Here is a 23,978-nt window from a genome sequence, read left to right as displayed (position 1 = left end):
ACTGTCAAAGTATTCAATCAATCAAAACCTTATTTTTTAAAACTATGATCAAAATGCATGGGACGTAATGACGTCACATTGAACGTCGTGACGCCTGGCTGCAGCCTAGCAGCAGCAGACGACGGCGTAAACAAAGTGAATCTGGCCGCTAACAGGCTACTTTATCCTCCAGCGTCAAACGTAGAGATAAACATGAATTTCTCCGTTATTTATCAACGGGAATATTCCATTTGTCTGGGAAGCAGGACGCGCTGTACACGTTTGCCTAACGTCTGAAGCCCAGTGCGTTGGCTGTCTGTGAGGAGAACGCCGACGTTTAACCGAGCAGGTTAATGCTAGCTGGGGGCTAACTAAGTAGCTAGCAGTGGGCACATTTAAAGGGACTGGCTAATGCTAAGGCTAGCTGGGGGCTAACTAAGTAGCAGTGGTAACGGTGCTATAAAAAAGTCGTGTAGACTCAACAAGTTACTGCCAGTGTTCATGATATCTGGAGAGTTTGTATCATTCGACATCAAAGCGTCTGTATTGATTATTAGACCCGCGTTCGTGTTGACCACCTGTTGTTGACCACCAGTTTGTAGTTTATGGTTCTTCTGAAGGCCTTTATCCCCCCAGCTAGATAAACCACTTCGTCTGAGATGTTCCTTCACTGTTAGATGAACAGAACCAGCTCATGTTCCTTCACTATTGGATGAACAGAACCAGCTCATCTGAGATGTTCCTTCACAGCCAGATGGACAGAACCAGCTCATCTGAGATGTTTCACTTCCTTCACTGTTAGATGAACAGAACCAGCCCATTCCCGGCTAGATGTATCAGTTCATCTGACATGTTCCTTTCCAGCTAGGATCAGAACCAGCTCATGAGAGATAGATGAACCAACTCATTCCCGGCTAGATGACCCAGTTCATCTGATATGTTCAGTCTGATGGCTAACTGCTGCAGTTGGTTGAAACGTTGGCGTGAGCCTGCAAGGTAACCTGTCCCTCTTATACACACTATAGGGTTTTAAAATCTTAATGTTTTGAACAATGTCTTCATCAGTATTAATTTACAAATTGATCTTTTACTAATTGATACATTAACACTGAGCATTTACTGTGATAAACATACTATATTTGTTTTATGTCTCTGATTTGTAAACAAAGGTTCCATTTGTACACTCTCGGAGTTACAGACCCATTTGGACCCCCGGTGGGCCTCAGACCAGACTTTGAGAAACAGTTGTATTTGCTTATAATGTATATCTGGGTTGTGGCACAAGAGGGTCAGGCGTCAAACTGTCTTGTAGTGTTGGCATAGCGACAGCAGGAGCCACAAGCTTTCATCAGCATCTGTTCTGCTCAGAGTGGTGCATGTCGAAAATAGGTAATTGTCTGATGAATAAAGGACCCTGACTCTAGATTCACTGGAGCAGTAGTAGGCTAAAGTAAGGTTTTGGCATTGTTACTTCATTTTACAAAATAAGTTGGCAGACTTTTCCAAAGTCAGTCAAATATAACGGCACTGCACAGTTTCAGATTAAAGGATTTCCTTCTGTTACACCAGTGGTTCTCAACCTTTTCAGGCCGTGACCCCCTCAAAATAATCATATTTGAACCCCCCACCCTGATAAGCACTTGGACTTGTAGGAGTTGAGGCATTACATTTTGTTTGACTCGGTTCCACAGATAAATATTGTGAAAATAGCAGATCTACAAGCTCGGCTATTTTCACAATTTTTCTCTTTCTTAAATTATTTGACAATTTGGCCAATGTTTGACCAGTTTTTATAGTAGTTTGTTGAATACCTGTGATGCAATAAGGGTATTTTTATTATTATTTTTTTTTTTTAGGGACTAAAAAGCTCTTAAAAGCCTTAAATAGTCATTTCACTGTCACCTGGGGACCCCCCAAAATCACGTGTGGACCCCCCTGGGGGTCCAGACCATACAGGTTGAGAACCACTGTTATTCAATAGTATGTATTGAACCCTGTTCAGTTGGTTTCAAACCAACTGAAATATATTTGTCTTTATATCGATGATGGAAGTGGAACATGGTGAAAGTATTGATAGCGGTATTCGGTTGCATCCGCCACTGTGCAAGCAGCCAGAGTGACCCGCAAGAGACAGGCACATACATGCACAACACAGCTGGGCTGACAGCAGAGCAGCACTCTTCACCCTTTTATTTTTATTAGGTAAAATAAGTTCAATACATGTTATACAGTTGTTATACCCACTTTTGGTCCCGTCCCACAGATTAAGAACAGAGAACATTAGAGCTTTGATGTCAGTTGTAAACAAACAATTGATATTAACCTCTGAAGTTTAAGTTGGTTCCTTCCTTTTCTTTATGTAAAGCGACTTTGGGTACTTAGAAAAGGCTAAGCGCTAAATACATCTGAGCTATTATTATTAAGACTGAACCAGAGGTGAGGCACATTCATAAATGGCAATCAGTCCTCTTGTCAGCTTTCATTGGCTGTTCATGGAATGCAATAACGTACATCACTTCACTTTAAGAGTTTCAAATTAAAACTCTGTGGTCAATTTCCCATTCTCAAATTTAATTAGAATTCACCTTGAAAGTGTGTTTTTCTAAAGCTGTTATAGACAGTGCACTGTTTATATGGCTTCCTCCCCTTTTGTATTTCCCAGTTCTCTGCATGCGACTCCTGCTTTCCTTTGAATTTGTGTGCTACCAGTTTATTGCAATAACTATATCAATCACAACATTACAGTATTTGAATAGCTTTTGAACGGGTAGTGGTACCACATTTTTCTACAAGTTCAGAATCCAGGAGGGTGAGGTCATGTAATCCCATTTGGCTTACAGCCCTCCCAGATACACCCTAACTACACCACGGCAACAGAGGTGCTTTACACAAAACATTAAGTCAAGCATTAAGCCACACACAGCATTAAGACAAAAGAAACACATTATAATAGGAGATTTATTTTGAATAAAAATAATAATAATAATAATAATAATAATAATAATAATAATTATAATAATAATAATAATAATAATAGAACAGAAAAACAAGAGAATTAAAGTGCAGTGCCGAAGGAATGAAACAAAGCAACGAACCGAAAAGTCTAGTCTAGTCTCTGATTTAAAATAACAGTTGTAGCTGACCTACAGTTTTTGGGGAGTTGTGTGGTGCATAAAAACAAAACGCTGCTTCTCCATGTTTAGTTCTGACTGTTCCAGATGACCGAGAGGTCTGGATGGTTCATGATGTACTGTACCACAGATCAGAAATGTTTTTTGGCCCTAAACAAATTCATTGCTTTATAGACATACATTATTATTTTGAAATCAATTCTCTGACAGACAGGAAGCCACTCAAGCCAGTGTAATGATCTGAGAACTGGAGTGATTCTTGTTATTGAGGACTCAAGCAACAGTGTTGTAAATCAACAGTCTGATTCTTTTTTTGGGACACCTGTAGAGGTATCATTAGTGAAGATTAATGCATAGACAAGTCTTTTAATCCTTAATATATGCTGAGGGTGAATGTTGGCTAACTTTGTAATTGTCTCATTGCTTTCAAAATTCAGGTCTGAGTATGTGACTCCAAACCCTTCTTAAACGGAGCTATGTCTAACCTATTGTTTTTGCACAACCATTTAACCTAAACTTTAACCTAAACTACTGATACTACAGGTTCAGGATCCACGGCCAATCGTATTTATTTTATTGTACTTGTCTTCTCTGCATTAGTTTGCTCTGCACCTTTTTCCGCTATGCTGTTGAACGGTGGAACTGTAGTCTAACTGCCGTGATTGTCCTCTTGTCTTGGTCTTGAACCGCCACGATGTGTTTGATCCAATACTGTGCTTGATCCAATACTGTGCCAGTTTGTTCTAAGTTAAATTAAACACATTCAAACAAAACAGGAACTCATTGTGAAAGCTAATGTTGAGCTGTACAATAACATACAATATTCTGCAACCCTAGTTGTTACTAGAGCGGAAACATGCGTGACTCTTTGTTAAGAAGTCAGTTTGCTGTTGGAGGTGGCAGGGTGGTTGGATTCAGTGTTCTTGACCCTCCCTGCTTCTACTCCATGTGGAAACCGAAGGACCTGATCCCCAGGCTTTAATTTGAAATCCCCACCTAATCCCACGACCTGATCTGTTAAGAGTGTTTATGTAGCCATTGTGTGTGCATGTGTGTATCTGCGGGCTGCCTGTCCTTTTGTAGCAGTAATGGTAGATTCTGGGTTAGGGGACAGGCAAGGGGAGGCCAGCCTTGTCTCAGTATCTCTCGATTCATGAAGGCCTCGTGGCTCCAGGAGACGGTTCGTCGGATCGGGCGATTCATGTCCCTGCGACGCAGGCGTTGTAGTTAAGTATTACAACCAGGAGACGATGAGGAATTGTGCTAGTTTGTTGTGTTTTGTCTTGCTTTAGCAGAACTTAGTCTTAGTTTCTTTATGCCTTTTTATTGTGTGCATATGCTGTAACAGTACATTTCTAACAATAATTGTGTACCTTTAGCAGTTGTTGAGTATTAACCATGCATGTATGTTTGCAACGCATGTGTTTGCGTCCTATAATGTATTCTTCACATTTTATGTGTAAACAGAAAAATTGTCTGCATGCATACTGGATCATGCTCCCAGTATTATATTATTGCCACCAAACACTTGGACACTAGACACTAGTCATTTAAGTGTGTAGAGATCTGCCTCAAGTCTTTTCATACTTTCATAGTTTTACTATGAACTTGCAGACATCAGTATTGTAGCAGAGCAGACAACTATAGCCGTGACACATGTAGAATACAGGTGACTTTTACACTGACATATAAAGTTAAATGAACTAAAATGAGTATTTCGACAGGAGACTAGGCAGAATTTGTAAACAAAAGCCCTGTGCATAGTATCAGATTTTATTTAGCTACATGCATGGCAACTGGCTTGTGTCCAGGCATACACACACACACACACACACATACATACATACATACATACATACATACATACTACAGTACCATACCATACCATACATCAGCTGCCTGTTGCTTACTCACCCAGGCTCCAGTTGTGCACAAATATCTTTGCTGTGATCATTTGCTCTTGGTCATTCAGATTGGTGTATCTTAGTTTCCCATATTGGTGAGTCACTGGACGTCAGGTAGCTTCTTCAATTTTTCTTTCCCAGTTTTTATTGTACTTTATATGTGAAGGTGACAGTGCTTTAGTGAGATACATACTGTGTAGAGGACAGTGGAGAAAGCAGAAATTAGGACCTGGTTCATCGCTCTGGTGGATTTTGATACTGGGACCAGGAGAGATCATGTATCCGATGACAGAGGTCTTAAGCATCAGACCTGTAGTCAGTGTGTGACTGTGTGCTGTCTCTTAACCTTACAGGAAAGTGACGCTGGTAATGGTGGGGCTGGACCACGCAGGGAAGACCGCAACTGTCAGAGGAATTCAAGGAGGTGAGGCCCAGGTTGACATCCTGTGTGTATGAATGTGGTATGAAGTGGTTGTAATCTCCACATACACAACATACAGTACATAAAAACACGTGCACACAGAAGATAAATGTGTGGCATGCCTTTTAATGGGTCAAATTGGAATAACGGAATCATAAAGTTTGGAATCTCCTTGTTTGTCTCACAGGTTAAAGCAACATTTTGTAATTTCTTTATTTGAAAAGGGACAATGTACTGTACATTAATCAGCATTCAAATAAATGTAAATGCACCCGAGTTAGCCAAAGAAGGACTAGTTTTCATTGGTAGTCCCTTTGCCTGATGCAGCCTTTTTTTGTTTGCTAGGCAACCTAGCAAACAAAAGCAACAAAATTAGATGAATCGTATTACAAATGCAGAGTTTTCGATGATAAAGCCAGAAAGATAGACATTGATGAAAATGTAATTGGGAAAATCTGATTCACAGCCCCCAGTAAGAGTTAGTGAAGCAAATGAACCAACGCTAGTGCTTAGTGTTATACCTCTATATTCTCACATGAACTGGAAAATGTGGAATTTTCTTTTACCACAGTTACTTATGCAGATCATCCTAAGACCATATGCATTTTAACATACTTTTGTTACACAAGTATACGTGCCAGACAAACAAAACAAGATTTTATTTAATACTATTGTGTACTGTATTTTCTTAATGCATGCTCTCTTGCTCTCTCTCTTGCTCTCTCTCTCTCCGTCTCTCTTGCTCTCTCCCAGAGAGCCCACAGGACGTAGCCCCCACAGTGGGATTCTCAAAGGTGGACCTGAAGCAGGGCAAGTTCGAGGTGACCATCTTTGACCTGGGCGGCGGCAAGAGGATCCGGGGCATCTGGAAGAACTACTACTCTGAGTCGTACGGCGTGGTGTTCGTCGTGGACTCCAGCGATGTGCAGCGCATCCAGGAGACCCGAGAGACCATGGCCGAGGTCCTCCAGCACCCACGCATCGCTGGCAAACCTGTCCTTGTGTGAGTGCCAGTGCTTATCTGTGATCTAGTGCTCTAATTCAGGGCAGGGTTCCCAAACTTTCCCCCTGACAAGGACCCACAAATCTGTATCAGCATCTGGCTGTGGCCCCCTAAACAAATGTGAAACTCACAATACGTGGCAAGCTTGTAGATCTGCGACAATACTAGGCCAATTGCTCAATATGGGAGACACCAGGTTGAAAGTTCTTAAAATGCCACAAAAATATCATGAATTGAATTTGAATTTAAATAAAGTTTGAATTGAAATTACATTTCAAACTGTGGGCCCGCTTTGAAGCACCACTTTGAAAACTATTGCTCTTATTCCTTACACTGTTGTTGTTTCACAAATGGTTGTCTCTACATTCCGACCTTGCACTTGACATCTGGTAAATGCCAGAACTGTAAATTGCCAATTATGCTCCCTTTATGTGCAGAAATAAATTTGTCAATTTTAGATAACGTAACATCACTGCTCACGTCCTCCGACCTCCGTGCATCCTCTATGTTGGCATGGATGTTAAGCAATATGTCCACTAGAGGGCAGTTCAGAGACAAAAGATTTCTGCCAACAAACATGGTGAATGTCACTCCCAGCTGTTAGTCCCTGTGCCCTGGTGGAGTGACACCATAAAAGGTTCTCACCAAATTGTTTAATCAAAACGTTCTGCCATGTAGAAATGTCTTTGTGCACAAAGACGCATGAAATGAATGCAGAGACTGGATGGAATTCTGTCCATATCCATATTTAATGTTGGGCATAAATGAGCATTTCCCAAAACATTTTCTCTAATCTGTCATTTCTCTCTCTCTCTCTCTCTCTCTCTCTCTCTGCTTTCAGATTGGCCAATAAACAGGACCGTGATGGGGCCCTGGCTGAGGCAGACATCATTGAGAATCTGTCGTTGGAGAAGCTTGTCAATGAGAACAAGTGTTTGTGTCAGATTGTGAGTCTTTCTGAACCTGCCACTGAATACATTTAATTGGCTTAATGCTCCCACACACTAGCAGCTAGATATAATTCTACAACATAATACAACATATATTTAGTGTATACTATTTACCATTGATGGATGCTTTGACTTCAGTTTCATGGGGGTATATACTGTATGACCATTCATTTTCACACTTGCTTCCTAATTCATTCAAGGCCTCCCCACAGTCATGGTATACTGTATACTAGCATATGGATGGCAAAAGACAAAAAACCCTGGACATCAGGTTTCTATTTCTCATTCCTCATTTCCAGGAGCCATGCTCTGCAGTCCTGGGCTACGGCAAGAAGGTGGACAAGTCCATCAAGAACGGCCTCAACTGGCTCCTCAACAACATCGCCAAAGACTACGATGCCATCACAGAGCGCGTGAAGAAAGACACGGCCGAGCAGCGGGCCCTGGAAGAGCAGGACAAGAAAGAGAGAGCAGAGCGTGTGAGGCAGATACGAGAGGAAAGGTGAGGACGGAAGTATGGAGGACAATCACTGAAGCAGATGGGTGGACATGTTAGGGAGTTGGGGGGTTGGAAACATGACGCAAGGGGATTTTCATGATTTTCTGATTTATTTTTATACGACTAATCAATCAACAGAAAATTAATCAAAATAGATTTCAGCAGTTGAATTTTTGTCTGAGAATTGTTAAGTGCGAAATTGAACAGTTTTTTTCCATCTCAGTTCAGAATCTGGTTACCCCTAAACTAGACTGATTAAAGGAACATTAAACTGGGAAGGAGCTATATCCTGCTCATATAGTGCTCATATGAGCGCCACAGTGAACTAGTATTTCAGTGCTCCTCAGTGTGACTTTTGTTGTCCATCTCGTTGTGTTCACAGAGACCGGTTGGAGCGAGAAGAGGCAGAACGCGAGGGAAGACAGATCCAGGTAGAAGAGGCTGATGACGAGAACATTTCCAGCCCCTTCCAGCCAATAGGAGATGTGGTCACAGAGGTACGGGACGTATCAACAAGGGAAACTTGAGTCTTTTAACCCACCGCCCGTAGCGGATGGATTTTTTTTTAAAGTTCACTATACAGTAGCTTCATTAAAATTGTGTCTGCTACCCTGAGCAATTTTAACAAGGGATTAGGGAGTGAGCTGATGGGCATTCATTGTTTTAATGTCCCCGTTCAGAAGGAGGACAAAGAGAGGCAAAGAGAGGAGTGCGGGGCGGAGAGCCTGAAGGCCGACGAGGAGGAAGATGAGGAGGAAGATGACGTGCCAGACAGCGCCAGACAAACGCCAGATAACAGCTCAGGTCAGTGTCTGCACAACAAGTACAGAAAGACCCCCCCCCTGCATGTTTTTTTACAGGATCCTGCTTCAGAACTCCAGACAACTTCTCTAGGTTATATTTCAACACAGTGTTCAATTACGCGGGGGATCTGCTTCCACAACTCTACGACTCCCTAGATGCTGTAATTAGGTCATCATAAAAGTTCTATACTATGATACTATGACTACTTATTCCAAGTGAAATTAAAACAAATCAAACTTAGTAAGCAGTAGTTTCGCCTCTGTGTCACAATGTTACTGCATGCGTAAGTGACACAGGTGTGTTGATTCTTTCCACATGGTTAATTCTTTCCACATGGTTAATTCTTTCATTAAATAGTGGCTATATTTTGTGTTAGGAAGCAATTTGGATACTTTGGAGTCCATTCATTTCTGTAACAAAATGTTTCTACGCTGACGCTAGGGGGGGGTGTAACTGCCCCTCCTCCTTGCAACACCCAGATGAACTATGCATATTACTTTTGCTCACGGTGCTTTATTGAGATTATAAATATAAAAAAACCTGAAAAGCAAAACAACAATGACGAAGAAATATATAAACTTTGACAGAAATGCACTTGTGTTTCACGTTCCTTCAACTTTCTGTTGCATAACAGCGTCTGGTAATCAGACCAAGAAGAAGACGAGGAAGCTTCACCTCAAGAGGAAGCACCGCGTCGACCCGCTGAGGACGGACGACGTCCCCACAGAGACCCCCACCCCTCCACCCCCACCAGGTCAGAGGCCAGACTGCATAGTCTTCGTCACAAAAGAAGAGCAAGAGAGACGGAGCGAGGCAGAGAGTCACAGTTAAACACTTGAACCCTTTATACTTGAGTTACACTGTACTTTGTGTACAGTGCAATCTACCCCAACTCTCTTCACCAAAAATAGCAGATCTAAAAGCTCACAACGTGTCGTGTTGTGAGCTTGTAGATCAGCTATTTTTGGTGAAGGTTCCCCCTAGGAATGCTGGGGTTCAAGTGGTTAAAACAGTGAGCAATGTGAATTCAAAATGATATTATGTTTTTGAACTGAAAGGTAACATTCCATATTCTCTTTAAATGTTAATTATACAAAGACACCATAGGTTTAACGAGATCCAACAGAGAGGGAGAGTGAGTGAAGAGTTATTGGTGACTGAACACATAATTAAAAGTCAAAAATATTCTTTACTGTCAGAGGCATTATAACTGTAAATCTGAATGACCACTCACTTTTCCTCATGGCTTCAATGTGGACTTCATGTGGCCATCCTGTGAAGTCTGTTGTCAATGACCTATCTATGACGTATGAAAGTGAGCCAAGGTTTCAGCCTGATCCAAGCCCCACTTACTGCCATTATAAAATTTAGATTACATTTTTCAAAAAGTATAAACTTTGGTGCTGACCGGTCCAGCGGTTAGCTCCGGACACACAGACCGACCCTCTCTTAGATGGCTAGCCTCCTGCATTTTTTTTTTTTGTAATAAGCCACTTTTATCAATAATAACGCCATTCGTATTTTGATCTTTATCTTTCATTTTAGTCGGATGGGCCACACCTAAGGTTTCTAGGCTTCCTAAACTGGAACCTCTCGGGGACTTGAGACATTCTGGTAAATCTGTTCCCAGTCTTTCAGCTGTGTCGGATCCCCCCCGCCCGCCTCCCCCTGCATGATCACTCATTCTAACAAGAACAATGTGTGTTTAACTAACCTGGTCGGGGCATTGACGCATTGTTATGGATCCCACCACAGTTACAGGGAGAAATGGAAGTCACAATGTGGTTTGAGATGTTAAGTTTAGTTATGCTTAAATTTAGGTTAATGATGAATTTTATCTAAACTTACCAATTTATATATTCATACTGAAACGCAATCGTGTTTTGGAGGGCCAATCACTTTGCTTCCTCCCATAGCAGTGGTGGGATCTATGATTATGCAGCAATGACCATATTATTTATGACACGTGGGGATTACATAATGGAAAAATGGCTGCCGTGTTTATATGGTGAATGGATCAACTAACTATCAACTTTACTAACACTCTGTATGAAGTGTGTCATTGTTTACTCTAGCTGCACATAATCTGTGATTTTCTGCAGTATTTTCAATTCTGGTTCCTCATCTGTCCTCATTTTGGTTCCATTTATGGCTCTGTTGTTTCAGATGTTATCTTTGAATGGAATCATAAAAGCATTGTAACCACATGTTGCACTTTCAAAAGGAAAGAAAGTAACCTGAATTGTGCTACTTATCATTCTCAATTTAACATTCTCTTTATCTCATTGTGGCGGCACACTGCAGCTAAAGGAGGACACACTGACCTCCCTGTCAGCATGTGTGTGTGTGCGCGTGCATGCTTACATGTTCTGACTGTCCGTTAACTTCACAGACTAACACCACTGTCTTCTCCATAATGTGTTTGAACTTGTGTGTGTGTATCTGTTACTGTGACAGGCATCTAACTCAGCCCTCAGCAGCATGTCTACATCATCATCTTCATCATTCAGCCTACATGTCTTTAGTCCAGGGTCCTGCATGGCAGATGTCGTTCTGTTGTCCCCTGCATGGTTCGATCAGAATATACGCTCTTGGTTAACATTATATTATGTAAAATATAATGTTAAATGTGTGAGCTTCGTATTAACCTGGACACTATCGTAAAAGCACAATAATATTCCGCAAGCACTTAAAGGGAAACAATCACATTGTTGATGTCCATTGCAGTTAATTGATGGTCATAGTCTATTGTCTGTTTCGGTCGTTTCCTGTAATGGCAATCGTAGCATGCCCATAAGGTCTAATTGAAAAAAAGTCACTTCTCAATTAGTCGGTTCATGGAAAAAGTAAGGATAATCGCTAAGAAAATAATCGATTGTTGCAGCCCTACTTTCAGACACACAGAGAAGGCTGCTCAGTGTTATGACTGCTAATGGAACATAAGTCTTACAACACTTAAGTCGGTAATACTGAAAACAATTATTGTTTCCCTGTAATACAGTGGAAATCTCCCACAATAATTAACACTAATCACAAATGGGTATATAAAATGTACTGTACCCCCATTATGTTGTAAGTGCTGGTTAAGTGTTATTACTATACAGTATACATGGAACACCTTTCCATAAATTAATTGATCAAACTGGATTATCCATTAAGTCCATTGGAAAGTGTTACTAAATCTTGTAATTTGGTTCGAAGTAAAACAATATTAATACCTTTCTTAAATGCAATGTTACAAATGCCATGCTTATGCGTGACGATGCCTGTGTTTATCTCATTCTTTTCCCCTCCTGCCTTCCACAGAATTTTTTGGCAAGCCCCTCCCACCTGTCTCAATTAGGCAACAGCCTAACGGTGACAGTGATGATGTCATATCCTAACCTGCGCCTTTCCCCTTATTTGGTTGCCTTTGACCGCCACCCATTCCAGCCACATGCCCTGCTCCTCCAATCACGGCTCTCCTCTTTTGCTTTCTGTTTTAAGCACGAGGTGTATAGACACGGCCAATCAAATCCCACACAGACTGCCAGCTGGGAGAGCGGATGGAAACGACGCTGCAGCCATTGAGCTCTAAGACCCAGTGGACTTGTTCAGAGACAGAGGGCATCGTGGGAAATGGAGTCTTAACTCTGAAGCCATACTTTTGTTTCACAGACTAGCAGATTTGGTGTGAAACACAGACTTTGCCTGAGATGGATGTTATTTTTTTTGTGGCGGGACAGCCATGATCTGTGTTTGAGAAATGCATCCTTGATGCTGTCTGACATTAATTTGTAACCTTTTTTTTTAAGCCTTTATTTTTAAAGAGACAAGAAACATGGAGAGAGCTTAGGAGAGTTAGCCTGGTATCCAGCCTGCTTCGCTACGTTCGGCTGACTTTTCTTTCTCTCTTCGCTTCTCAGTCTGGAAAGCCTCCCATTGGAAGGTTTTGCAGAACTACACTGGAACTACATATGTTACGTTGGGCAACGTCGTATGTTACGTTGGGCAACGTCGTTGCTGATTGGATGTTGTTCAAACGAATGACGAATCACAACGATCACACTGTTTTTTTGGTCCCGCCCCGCACCACAGACCAATCAGAAGCCACGTTAGGTTTCGAAGCTTTTGGCATGTCCCGCCTCCCTTGGAGATAGGAGGCTTTCCAGACTGAGAAGCGAAGAGAGAAAAAAAAGTCAGCCGAACGTAGCGAAGCAGGCTGGATACCAGGCTATAGGAGAGTGACATGCAGCCAGGAATCAAACTGTGGACTTGCTGTCAGGCATTTAAGCCCATTTGAACTCACACGGCTGTCTGTCGCCCCATGTTAAATTGTGCTCTTGATATCAGTATTATATGGTTTGGACTCTTGTATGGGTTCACTGAGCTGCTTTTCATAGAGACAAAGTAAATATGTTTATCATTGTAGACACTTTTATCTGACTGACTAAACTGTTTCGTCTTGAACTCTGAAGTTGGACACTCACTGTCACTGCTGACATTAGAAACTTGAGGACAAGATAACAAAATAGTGACGGTTGAATTGTATTTTTCAGAATTGCATTTGTTCTTTTATAATAATGTCGTCTAAACACTTCAAACCGATGCTTATGGCTGAATTCAAAGTGAACTAACATTGAATAAGAGCTCTGAACCACGTGAAGCCTAGTGTCCCTATTCTGGGCATGTCATAATAGGCAAACATTCAGTGAAAATACCAGATCTACAAAATCACAGCGTGTCACAACGCGGCAGAATAGGGACACTGGGGTTCATGTGGTTAAGTGATTAACAGGCATTTAACAGGAAGGAACATTGCCTTTGTTACCACCCTTCACCAGCTACATTTGTTTTCCTTTTAGTAGCCAAAATGTTTTTCAAAATCCAAAACCAGTGGGTGCTTCGATCACAGCCGAGCATATTTTCCTAAGTGCTGATAATATAGCAGAACACGTGCAGCTCACTTTTGCAAATTGGACATCACTGTTCACGAACTTGAGATGCTCATCTCTTCGTGTCTACTAAAGTGAGTTTAATGGTTAAAATAATGTTTTTCAAGATGTCATGAAATCGCCTGATTGTGGTCGGCTTTCCTGCTCGAGTTAAACACTCAACCACAGAGACTCTGGATCAGTGGTCCTGTTTAGCAGGGAGAGAGAGCATGAACCACCATGTGCATTGCACACTCGCGGTCAGGTGAATAGAAGTGGTTGGTGATTCCACCTGTATCAGATGAGGCACATGGTGGTCTGTACTGTACCGTCCACAGTGTGGGGGGGTTTGGCAGTGACTGGGATGGATCACAGTAGACATTTGGAATTGACGATGATGAGCATAGATAGCTGGTGTTCATTTCACACACTGTGACTGCTTTGTTATTGTTAAGAGCTGACCACCAATACCTCTGGATAAAAGGAAGAGAAATGTGTCTGAATTGGTTCAATGACGCTAATATGTAAATTATAGATCAGATGTCCCTCTTGGTAACAGAATTGGGAAGCTATCTTCGACACATGTACACACTGTCATGAGGAAAGTGTCAGTGCAATACTACACGTTTACTACATGAAAGTTTACCCTTTTAAATTATATTTATTGACAGGATTCTTGCATAGATCTTGAAATTACGTCAAATGAATTCGGTAATTTAAAGTTCACTAAAGTTAGAAGGAAATTGTGTGTTTGGTGACACACTTCCCACCACCGTAGAGATGAGGGTTCAATTCCGGGTTTGCCCGGCTGCGCCAACAAACTCTAATGATGACAGTGTGCACAGATGGGAAGCAGTCGGGGTATATTGTGTCCATGTCGCCGCACTATCAACTCTTATTGTTTTGTCCGGGTACCTGTTCTGAAGGTATCTGAGGACATAAGTGTTGTGCAAACCGAATGTGGCAACCCGTGGGCCAAGCCATTGCCATCAGATTTGACTTTTAGTTTTTTCCTATTAACCCGGCAGCAGGTAAAACACTTATGAAAGAAGATTGGCAGCTGTGGCAGCAGTTGCTTTTGGGGTGCACATCACTTTGGGGTGGAACTGTGTGTGAGACCCTGTGCCAGAAAATCTAGTTTATTTGTATAGCCCTTAATCACAGTTGCAGTCAAAGGGTTTTAGAGGTCCAAAAAAAAAAAACGTTTGTGTGTTTGACAGCAAATACTGAACTACAGAGTGCCATGGCCTGGGTTACAGTACTAATGGCCAGCAACTATCTGTATATTTCTTACTACTAAACACTAATCTACAAACCCAGTCAATAAAGTGAGGTATGGACAAAGTAAATGAATTTAAAAGGGAGAATGAAATTTATTATTTTATGTTTGTTTTGTTTTTCTTAAATGCCTGGCGCTATGTGGCAGCATACATAGTGCCATAAAGGTCAGGGCTCAGATTCATAATATAATAGATATGAATTGTTTTGAATGATGTGGGTTTTATATGCGTCAGTCTGTTTAAATACAAATATAAACATAAACATATGTTTGTGTTCAATAATTTACGGGTTTATAGAATTGGGACCCAAATAGATTTTTAAAGGGATATTTCACTTCAACAGCATAGTTATACTCTAGGATTTCTGTTGAGTATAGTTTGGCCTCACCATGTGGTGGCTGGTGGTTGCATCAAGTGCATTTTAATGATAATCCAAACTCCACAGTTCCATTCCATTTAGCTAATGAACTAGTAGCTGTTGCATACCTTTGAGCTGATATTCTCTACATCGCTGGGTTATTTTTGGAATAAAACTCAATGTGTTTTAGTTAGCTCCTCAAGATAAAATTCAAGCCATATTGGTTTGTTTATGTGTGCTGTTGCTGTTAGCCACTTTCTCTTCCACATTTGACGTGCCTTAATTGCTTTGTGTGCATGGATTATGATCCTGTTAAAGCACAACATTTGCATATCAGGTGGGAATGTATAGGGGACAGTCATGTTTAAAAATAGTATTTAGATGATCACAACATATTTCTGTGGAATGGTTATAGTGGAAGAATATGCTGGTGAAAAGGTGTTTTAATTGAAAATCCTAGAGTATGACTTTTATACAATTATCCTACGAGTAAAGTTTCCTCCAAAGTGTTATCACCATGGTCATTCTGGCCTTTTGTTCCTTAATTGATAATTCCAAAATTGTTACTTATTGAACATTTCGATTATCCTGTGACAAATGACTGCCCATTTAAAAATATATATTTTCAGTCAAATAGGCATTATAATGTTTAAATGTTTATTTATTAAGTGCAAAGTTGAAATATCCCTTTAAATTCAGTTCAATCTATTTTATGTATGTAGAAAATATTTCCTCTCTTGGTATTTAGCTACTCTAGTTGTTTAAAAAAACTTTTTTGTACCCTTGCTTGAAAGAAATTCATATAACAGCACAATAAAGATGTTTTAAAATATGCTTACATAATCCAGTTCAAGCTGCGTTTTTCTCAGAGACCGGATCATGGCTGCATGCTTATGTCCGAAAAATAAAAACTAAGTAAAAAAAGAAGAAAATAGAAATAAGTGTCTGGATTCAATTCAGCAGCTTGGCATGTGGCACAAATAACACCAAACAAAACATGCACAAGCACATACATTTATTTCAGCAAGGAGATTCTTCAAGATATATACTGTACAATAGGCTACCTGTTATTGCAATGTTACATTATGTGCATGTGCTGGTGTGAGTGACTCTGCTCCAGAACAAATCTGTGCAAACACAACACAGACTGGACTCACCTCACAACCCCTCATAGTAAAGAGACTAAAAATACACAGTTATTCAATCAACATTATAATAGGACAGAGCCTAAAAATACAATTATTATACAGTTATTAAGTTATAATTATAATAGTCATAGGAGCCCCCCCCCCATAGAACAGAGCCTAAAAATATACAATTATTAAACAGTCATTAAGTTAGAATTGTAATAGTCATAGGAACACCCCCCCCCACCCCCCCCCCCCCATAGGACATAGCCTAAAGATACAATTATTATACAGTTATTAAATGAGCATGACAATGTATTTACATCAATGAACATGACAACCACATTAAGGAAGTCTTAAATACAGAGCAGGCTGGGGAGGATGTGCCAGTGGTGATTGCAGCACAAATGTAGATCATCTAAGGATCTGTTTGATCATATTAGATTGTATAGCTGTATGTGATTGGACAGTACCTGAATGTACATGTCACATGTGACCAAAACAACTTCTATGCTACCTGCAGTCTGAACTAATGCGATGCTTCATAACAATGGAGGTCGTGATCAGCGGTCTACAACTGGGGACGGGGACGGGGGGACGTTGTTGTTGCCTTGCTGCTGTGGACACTTATGATCTGGGTGTTTTATGTTTTTTTTATGTTCTATGTCTATGTTCTTTTGTTTTATGTATGTTTAAAGTGTATTTTAGAGTTCTTAGATCTGCTGTAGCACAAATTGCCCAGCTTGGGACATTATAAACTTGACCTTGACCCTGACCTTGATAACTTAACAATTTTTGGGGGTCTGTGTGAGTGTACTGAGAGAGCACTGAACAGTAAATAGAACCTTTTGCAACAGATTACCCACAACAGCCGACAGGCAGTGGAATGGCGTAACAGTGTTTATATTCTAATACAGTGGTTCTCAACCTTTTCAGGCCACGACCCCCCAAAATAATCATATTTAAACTGGGGACCCCCCACCCTGACAAGCACTTGGAATTGTAGGAGTTGAGGCATTACATTTAGTTTTGTCTCACGTTACCAGACTGTTGCCTCCCACAATTTTAAAATGTTTCCGGCATACAGTCTGGGACTCGGAAGCTCTGATCATGATTAGAATATAAACCGGATGTGAAGCCTCCTCTCCATTTCCGTTTCGTCTTTACAGTCGCGCAAATTTATCCTAATATAAATACAAATCATCTAAGTATATATAGCTTGCTGCTTAGCAGAAATGGAAATTAAAAAGTAAAGTGTAAAGATATTTTAAAATATATTTTCGTGAAAGGAAGTGCCAGCTTCCTCAATCGGATTTTGGGAGTTGTAGTTCCAGACTCTATATAGCATTCAGAGATTGTGGAATAGTTGTCTGGCTACGCAAGACTACATTTAGTTTGAATCGGTTCCACAGATAAACATTGAGAAATAGCCGATCTACAAGCTCAAAACGCCTTTGTATAATTTTTTTTTCCAATTTGGTCAATGTTTGACCAGTTTTTATAGTATAGTTTGTTGATTACTTTTGATGCAGTAATGGTTTTATTTATTTTCATTCCTTTTTTTGGTATTAAGGTCTTAAAAGTCCTTAGATTGACACTATCATCTGGGACCCCCCAAAATCATATGGGGACCCCCCCCTGGGGTCCCGACCCACAGGTTGAGAACCATTGTTCTAATCTAATACTTAGTTCAGCCTAAATATTTCTATAGGGCTTGAGACATGCGTCCACAACATTGCCATACTGTGGTTCCTCATCACAGTTCTCCCCGGTGGCATTGGCAATAGGCTGCCACACTGAACTTAGGCTGTTGAGGTCCTGATAAGAACTTTGGCGAGTGATGTTATCATAAGGACTTTGGCAAGTGATGGCATGATAGGGTAGCTCTTCGTAGAGGCTGCTGATCGTATCATACTGCTCCGGCAGCGTTGAGGCATCTTCAAGGGTTGGGAAGACAGAGGACACACCAGGAACCTCAAACACGGGATTTGAAAAACAAAATTGAATAGAATTAGTTTGAATTTGCAGTGATTGAAATCTCATGCTATCACTGGTAATGGTATTTACATGGTTGCAAGGTTTCAGGGTGTCGCAAAACAAATGAATTGTGCTCCATTTGGGAAGAAATGTGACACCTCGTCATAAATAATTGAAGTTCATCATATCACAGTAAAAAACTAATATATAGTTTTCAAGGACAAGAAAATAACACTGATTTTAAACCTCAGTATTTTAGGGATAGAGTTACTTTAACTGTACATCAACACATCTAAATAGAATATAATGTGTAGAATTTTGTCTCACTGTAATACCTGTTTGAAATGTGGTGGCAGGCTGACCTTGGGGTTCAGAAAACGCCGTCCTCTGTGGATCAACCAGGCAGTCAGTAGCATCACAGGAAGAAGCACAGCCACCGCCACCAAGCTGGAGACCAGGGTCCCCGGCCACTGCTTCTCTCCACCTGCAGCAAGAACCACTGAGAATAGTTCCCACAGAATCCTAATTAAGATACCAAACATTTCTCAGTGGTGTTAAAGTTATGCGTCATCTAGCTTCAGGCTCGAGGTGTTGTCTGTAGCACAGGAGTCAGGGGGGCATATTTCACACTCACACACACACACACACACACACACACACACACACACCCCTAGACCCCACCAGACTGTCACCAGACTCACCACCACAACTCACCTGGGGTCATTTCACACGTGAGGTCTGTGTATTCTGCTTTGGTTTGATATGCTGGTATTTGGACCCGCACCTGGAAGCAGTAGTTGGCCGCAGACTCCAGGGGCCAGAACCTGTGTCGCTGTTCGCTGATTGACTTCTCAGACACCTGGTGAAACGTATAGTGAACTATGCATCAGTACATAGACAGACTGAGGTGGTATGACACCAGAATCTCTTCTCTGATTGGTGCTTTGCTTGTGACATCGAGTGCACCGCCATTTTTCTTGCATTAATAGTTGACATATTTCATTGCCAGCCTGATTAACTAACACCAATATTCAAGCCATTTCATCCAAAGTACATCTTGTCACTATATGGATGTTGTCTCATTATACTGTAGGCTGGCGTAGTCTAGGCTAGTGTTGTGTTATAGAGCTTAATCAGTATAATAGATCATACATCCTTCTCATGGCCTGCTTTCCAGTAAATCACAAGGTAGGTGACTTTACTGTAGCACACTCTCAGTGATGTTGAGACCCTCAGCAGGGGGTCTTTGATGGTCATTTCTATGGCTCCACCCTTTGCATGCAAACCCACTGTGGGAGGACCAATGACAGCTGGACAGACATGACACAGAAAGGGAAGGAAATTTGCAGTATACATCGTCTGGGAATTACATCAATAAAGCTAATGATGCTATTGTTGTATGATTATATAAAAGTAAGAAACCATATTGATGTATCACTTTTCAAAACGGTTTCATAACTATGTAAATAGATGACTGAGTTAACAATTACAGAAAAGGTTATTAAGTGTAGTCAGAGCACTGCGAAACTATAGTATGTAGTCTACTATTCAGCATCCTTTCTATTCAATCTAATGAAGTAACAGTAGAACATTATATTTGTCATAGTCGCTTGACCAAAATGAGCTCCAATATCCTTAAAATTGAAACAAAATAACAAAAGTCAGTCAAGTGAAATAAAAGTTATCCAGTCAGTCCCATCATAAAGTTCAATAGACTCACTATGCGTTTGGGGGATAAATTCAATGGTGGACCATTTGGATCTCCGTCCTGGCAGCTCCGCTCTCACTCTCAACTTATAACCTCCAAGACAGCTAATGTGGTGACCAAAATCACACTGTAGTTCCTTTGTGCCAGGACATATAGGCTCAAAGGAATCATCACTGTCAAAAAAAAATTAATGGGCATTTATTATATTTATCTAAACATTGAGATGAAGTTTTTGAAATGCCATGTAGCTGATATTCAAACATTAGACTACAGACAGATAATGAAGTGTAACACTATAACAACAATGTCATGACACTGACATGACATTTAACCAGTGTTGTGATTTTAGGATAGAAAGATTCTGTCACTTAAAAAACAACAACAACAGTGAATATCAACATGTGCCAGTACAGTATGTGTGTTTGAGCACATGCATGTGATGACGCTTCCCAGATGAAATGGGGAACATAGATTCAATTGTCTTTTGTATGTCTGGGTTCCTCATATGATGACCTTTCATTTGTTCTAACTGTAAACTATACATCGTTCCCTTTTGCATCACATGCACACACAGCTTTCTTTCATTCATTCCTTTTTCTCATTCTCTTTCTTTTATCTGCTTTTCTTTCTCTTTATATCTCTTCAGATCATGGCCATGGTAGTATCACACAAAAATACTAGGCCTACAGTATCAAATAGCCGGACTGCACATTTACCTTAAACAGACAATTACAGCTTTGGTAAACTGTCAAGTCAGATTTACCATGTCCATTGTCTCAGCATCCAGAGATAACATTTATTTTTGACCAATGGTTCTCTATGTGGTGTCCTTGGAACCCCAGGAGTCCTTGAGGGGGTTCCAGGGGGTCACCAGCTAAATGATTGATAGTTAGGAACCAAATGGACCCTTATGGGTCTGTAGCTGTTAAATTGAGACTTATTTTGCAGTGTAGGTGGGGGTCCTATAGAGATCAAATTTGTATCAAATGGGGGTCCATGGCCTAATGCATGCATATCAAACTAGGGGTATTTGACATTACAAAGGTTGAGAATAACTTGTTTAGACTATCAATAACACACTGTACAGTACCTGAACTCTGCGTTGTACACCAGATCTTTGGGTGCGTTGGGAGGTGATTCCCACTTCAATACAGCACCCATATTATACGACTCAACCCTCACGTTCCGAGGTTCTGACAGCGAAGAGACCTCTGTAAAAAAAACAAAAAGAGATCCAATGACCATAGCCTTAGACAAAGACACCAGAATCATACGTCCAAAATAAATATTCAGCATAATAAGTAAAAAACAAGATGTCAAAAATGTTCAAAATATGAAATACATGCCATGAATTTGAAGTATGAAAAGGAAAAATGCCATCTTCCATGGAGTGCTATATTCCACTGTGTGTAACTAACAGGACTCTGTTTTCAGTGGGAGGGCAGCTGAGCAAAAAGAGAACCACCAACGTTAACGGTGACATTCAGCAGTTCCTCATTGCCCATACTGCCCACAACAATCATAAACGTGGTAAGAAGTAACTGGCATCGAGCAGATGTTTTCACATGAATGACACGCCCCAAAGGGGAGTTCAAATCAAAGTTATAAGGTGGTAACATTAACATTACATTATTTGTCAGAGCTGTCGGAAAATGCTTGAATACGTTTGAATCTGGTGATCCCAGCATCAAATCGTTTTTACTCCACACATTTTTAGGTTCAGTGAATTGAATAGAGATGGGAGGGGGTTGCACGTGCCTCAAAGGAAGGACTCACTGTGACTCGTGAGCATGTAGGCCTTCTTGCTTTTCTGACTGTACGGTATGTCAACACAAATGACGTAGCAATGAATGCCAACAGGTGGCATTTCTAACACTATGGTGGCATTCCGTTTACACACAATGAAAGGACCAAAATAAGCACTCAAAGCTTTATTGACAGATATTTTGACAGATATGTACGAATAATATGTTTATGCATATGCATTTTGTCAATACAGCGTTGTGGGCTTAGATGAATTAAAAGGCCATCTCACTTTAAAGCAAATAAAATGTCAATAAATTAACAAAACAAAGCTAAAACAAGATTGGACTTGCCCCTGCCCTGTGTGCCATGTTATGTATGCCCTGTCCTGTCCAGTGTGCTCCTGTTTTTGCCCTGATGTGACTCAGCCCTAGCCTCGTAAACCACCCCCGGGGAGGTGGTTTACGAGGCTAACTCAGCCTTTGCCCAGTTTGTTCTTCCCCTTGTTCCGCAAGGAATTTCTTTTAAAAGGAATAGACGCCAACATAATTTTCTCTATCCTACAATTCCAGGTGGCAGATTTGTCGCACTGGGTGGCAGACTCAAACCGGAAGTTCAGTGAAATAACATTGGAGCCTATGAGAGCCGGCTGGACAGCTTATGAACAAACACTATTTCTGAACAATTAAGACCTTTATAAAATACTCGACCCAGGAAAATAAAAGAAGACATATCACATATTGTTTTCTGCTGTGTTGTTTGGTGTGTACACTGTATAATTGTGTAGAGGTATCTAAAGAGCACAAAGTATGTTTCTGAACGGCCAAAGTATCATGAGACTGTCCCCCATTTCCTGTCTGGCAACCAAATCTCGCAATACATCCGAGACAGAAACGATACCTGCCATTATGTACTGTGCACATCAAAAAGCAAGTGATTAGAAAACAACCTGTGATATGTCTTCTTTTATATTCCTGAACCGATTATATGACAAGGTTCAGAAATAAATAATGTTTGTTCATGAGCTGGTCCAGCCGACTCCATCCACTGCAATGTATTTATTGAACTTCCGGTTGCGATGTTTACCACCCATGAGTGTCATGGCGCATCCCTGGCGTCCAGCACGTCTCTTCCTTTCAAAAGATTCCTTGTTGTTCTGCACTTCCCCTCCACTCTCTGTGTGCCCTTGTTTGAGAGATAGGTTCCACCTGGGCAACCCAGCTGAAGAGTGTTGAGTTAATTGGACTTTATGGTATTTATTAGACTGTGTGTAAGTGCAATTGCTTGTTTATAAGTCTTCTGTTAGTTAAATGAAGAGCTTGTGTTTATTTCTGTATTTGCCTCCTGAGCCTTCTGTATTTTTGCCCTTCTGTGAAGGTGTACTTCTGTATGTTTTAGTAAAGGTTTGTTTTGCACCAACTATTAGGTTTATTTCTGAATTTGGGCCTATATTGCCCTGAGCCTTCTGTGACAGACTGGATCATTCTGATCATGGATCAAATTGATGATTCTGAAATAATTAAGCTGGCTATGTGACTACTAACAAAACATGTAGTGTATTTCTGTAGGCCTACAAATTACATTTACCTGTGATGTCACAATAGTTTGCACTCACTCCATACATTTCTGTGAATAATTCTGTTAATATGTTAGACATTTAGGAGCAGAGAGAAGCTTATTCTTGAGCTTGATTTTGACCTTTGGAACAAGCCCTCTCAGACAAATCAATCCAGTGTCAGCCCTTAGCTGCATGCATGTAGCAGTGAGACTTGTGTGTTCAAGTATGTTTAGAGTAGGGCAACATCTTGTTGCTTTTAAAGTCATACTGTGTAACGTTCATTTGTCTTTTTGGCGACTACTAAAATGTAGCTCCACTGTCATTACAGAATTTCTCTATTGAAGTACCGCTCAAAAATTAATGCTGCAGGGTCCTACTAGGGCCTGCTCTGAGGATATTTTGGAACAAGTTGTCAGAAATGGTATTTATTAACTGTAAAATACATAATTAAATACATTTCCAAAAACTCCTATGGAATGGTTATTGTGAAAAAATATACCAGTGAAAGATTATATCCAAAATAATGTAGGGTCCCGGCCTGGGAGGTGAAAAGGGGGGGATTACATTTCCCAGCTTCCTGGAAGTGTGGTGTTCTGTTCTTATTTGTGTTATTGTTGAACGTG

The 23,978-nt window shown here is 40.7% G+C and overlaps 2 protein-coding genes across 6 annotated transcripts; one reads left to right on the top strand and one right to left on the bottom strand.

The window, feature by feature from the left end:
- Nucleotides 1-2: 2 nt before the first annotated feature.
- On the top strand, nt 3-16,151 carry arl13b (ADP-ribosylation factor-like 13b). Of its 3 annotated transcripts, none has more exons than XM_080423118.1 (10): nt 3-975; nt 5,368-5,438; nt 6,189-6,438; nt 7,280-7,385; nt 7,688-7,890; nt 8,270-8,384; nt 8,568-8,691; nt 9,326-9,445; nt 10,237-10,305; nt 12,178-16,151. In XM_080423118.1, exons 1-10 carry the CDS (start codon nt 917-919, stop codon nt 12,189-12,191), a joined length of 1,131 nt encoding a protein of 376 aa, XP_080279244.1. In that variant the 5' UTR covers nt 3-916; the 3' UTR covers nt 12,192-16,151. The 3 variants fall into 3 exon arrangements, with proteins under 3 accessions (XP_080279244.1, XP_080279243.1, XP_080279245.1); XM_080423117.1 differs by having other exon boundaries at nt 11,998-16,151; XM_080423119.1 differs by lacking the exon at nt 12,178-16,151 and adding an exon at nt 11,149-11,987.
- Nucleotides 16,152-16,578: 427 nt separating this feature from the next.
- Nucleotides 16,579-21,548, bottom strand: LOC308080462 (interleukin-10 receptor subunit beta-like). Of its 3 annotated transcripts, none has more exons than XM_080422357.1 (7): nt 21,401-21,548; nt 21,145-21,265; nt 20,067-20,227; nt 19,499-19,656; nt 19,061-19,205; nt 18,682-18,845; nt 16,579-18,343 (listed from the first exon to the last, which is right to left on the bottom strand). In XM_080422357.1, exons 1-7 carry the CDS (start codon nt 21,432-21,434, stop codon nt 18,065-18,067), a joined length of 1,062 nt encoding a protein of 353 aa, XP_080278483.1. In that variant the 5' UTR covers nt 21,435-21,548; the 3' UTR covers nt 16,579-18,064. The 3 variants fall into 3 exon arrangements, with proteins under 3 accessions (XP_080278483.1, XP_080278484.1, XP_080278485.1); XM_080422358.1 differs by having other exon boundaries at nt 18,682-18,830; XM_080422359.1 differs by having other exon boundaries at nt 19,499-19,635.
- Nucleotides 21,549-23,978: the final 2,430 nt, after the last annotated feature.

The sequence above is a fragment of the Gymnoscopelus braueri genome, assembly GCF_963280865.1.
Source record: "Gymnoscopelus braueri genome assembly, chromosome: 24".
NCBI lineage: Eukaryota > Metazoa > Chordata > Actinopteri > Myctophiformes > Myctophidae > Gymnoscopelus > Gymnoscopelus braueri.
Note: the sequence above shows the minus strand (reverse complement) of the source record. Positions and strands in the feature narration are given on the sequence as shown.

Coding starts and splice junctions, on each gene's coding strand:
- LOC308080462 (XM_080422357.1), bottom strand. CDS start 21,434: ATGGCATTTTTCCTTTTCATACTTCAAATTCATG. Junction 21,266..21,400: donor TTTCATACTTCAAATTCATG/GCATGTATTTCA, acceptor TTTTTTTTACAG/AGGTCTCTTCGCTGTCAGAA. Junction 18,846..19,060: donor CACGTGTGAAATGACCCCAG/GTGAGTTGTGGT, acceptor AACTATTCTCAG/TGGTTCTTGCTGCAGGTGGA.
- arl13b (XM_080423117.1), top strand. CDS start 917: ATGTTCAGTCTGATGGCTAACTGCTGCAGTTGGTTGAAACGTTGGCGT. Junction 7,386..7,687: donor ACAAGTGTTTGTGTCAGATT/GTGAGTCTTTCT, acceptor CCTCATTTCCAG/GAGCCATGCTCTGCAGTCCT. Junction 10,306..11,997: donor CGGGGACTTGAGACATTCTG/GTAAATCTGTTC, acceptor TGCCTTCCACAG/AATTTTTTGGCAAGCCCCTC.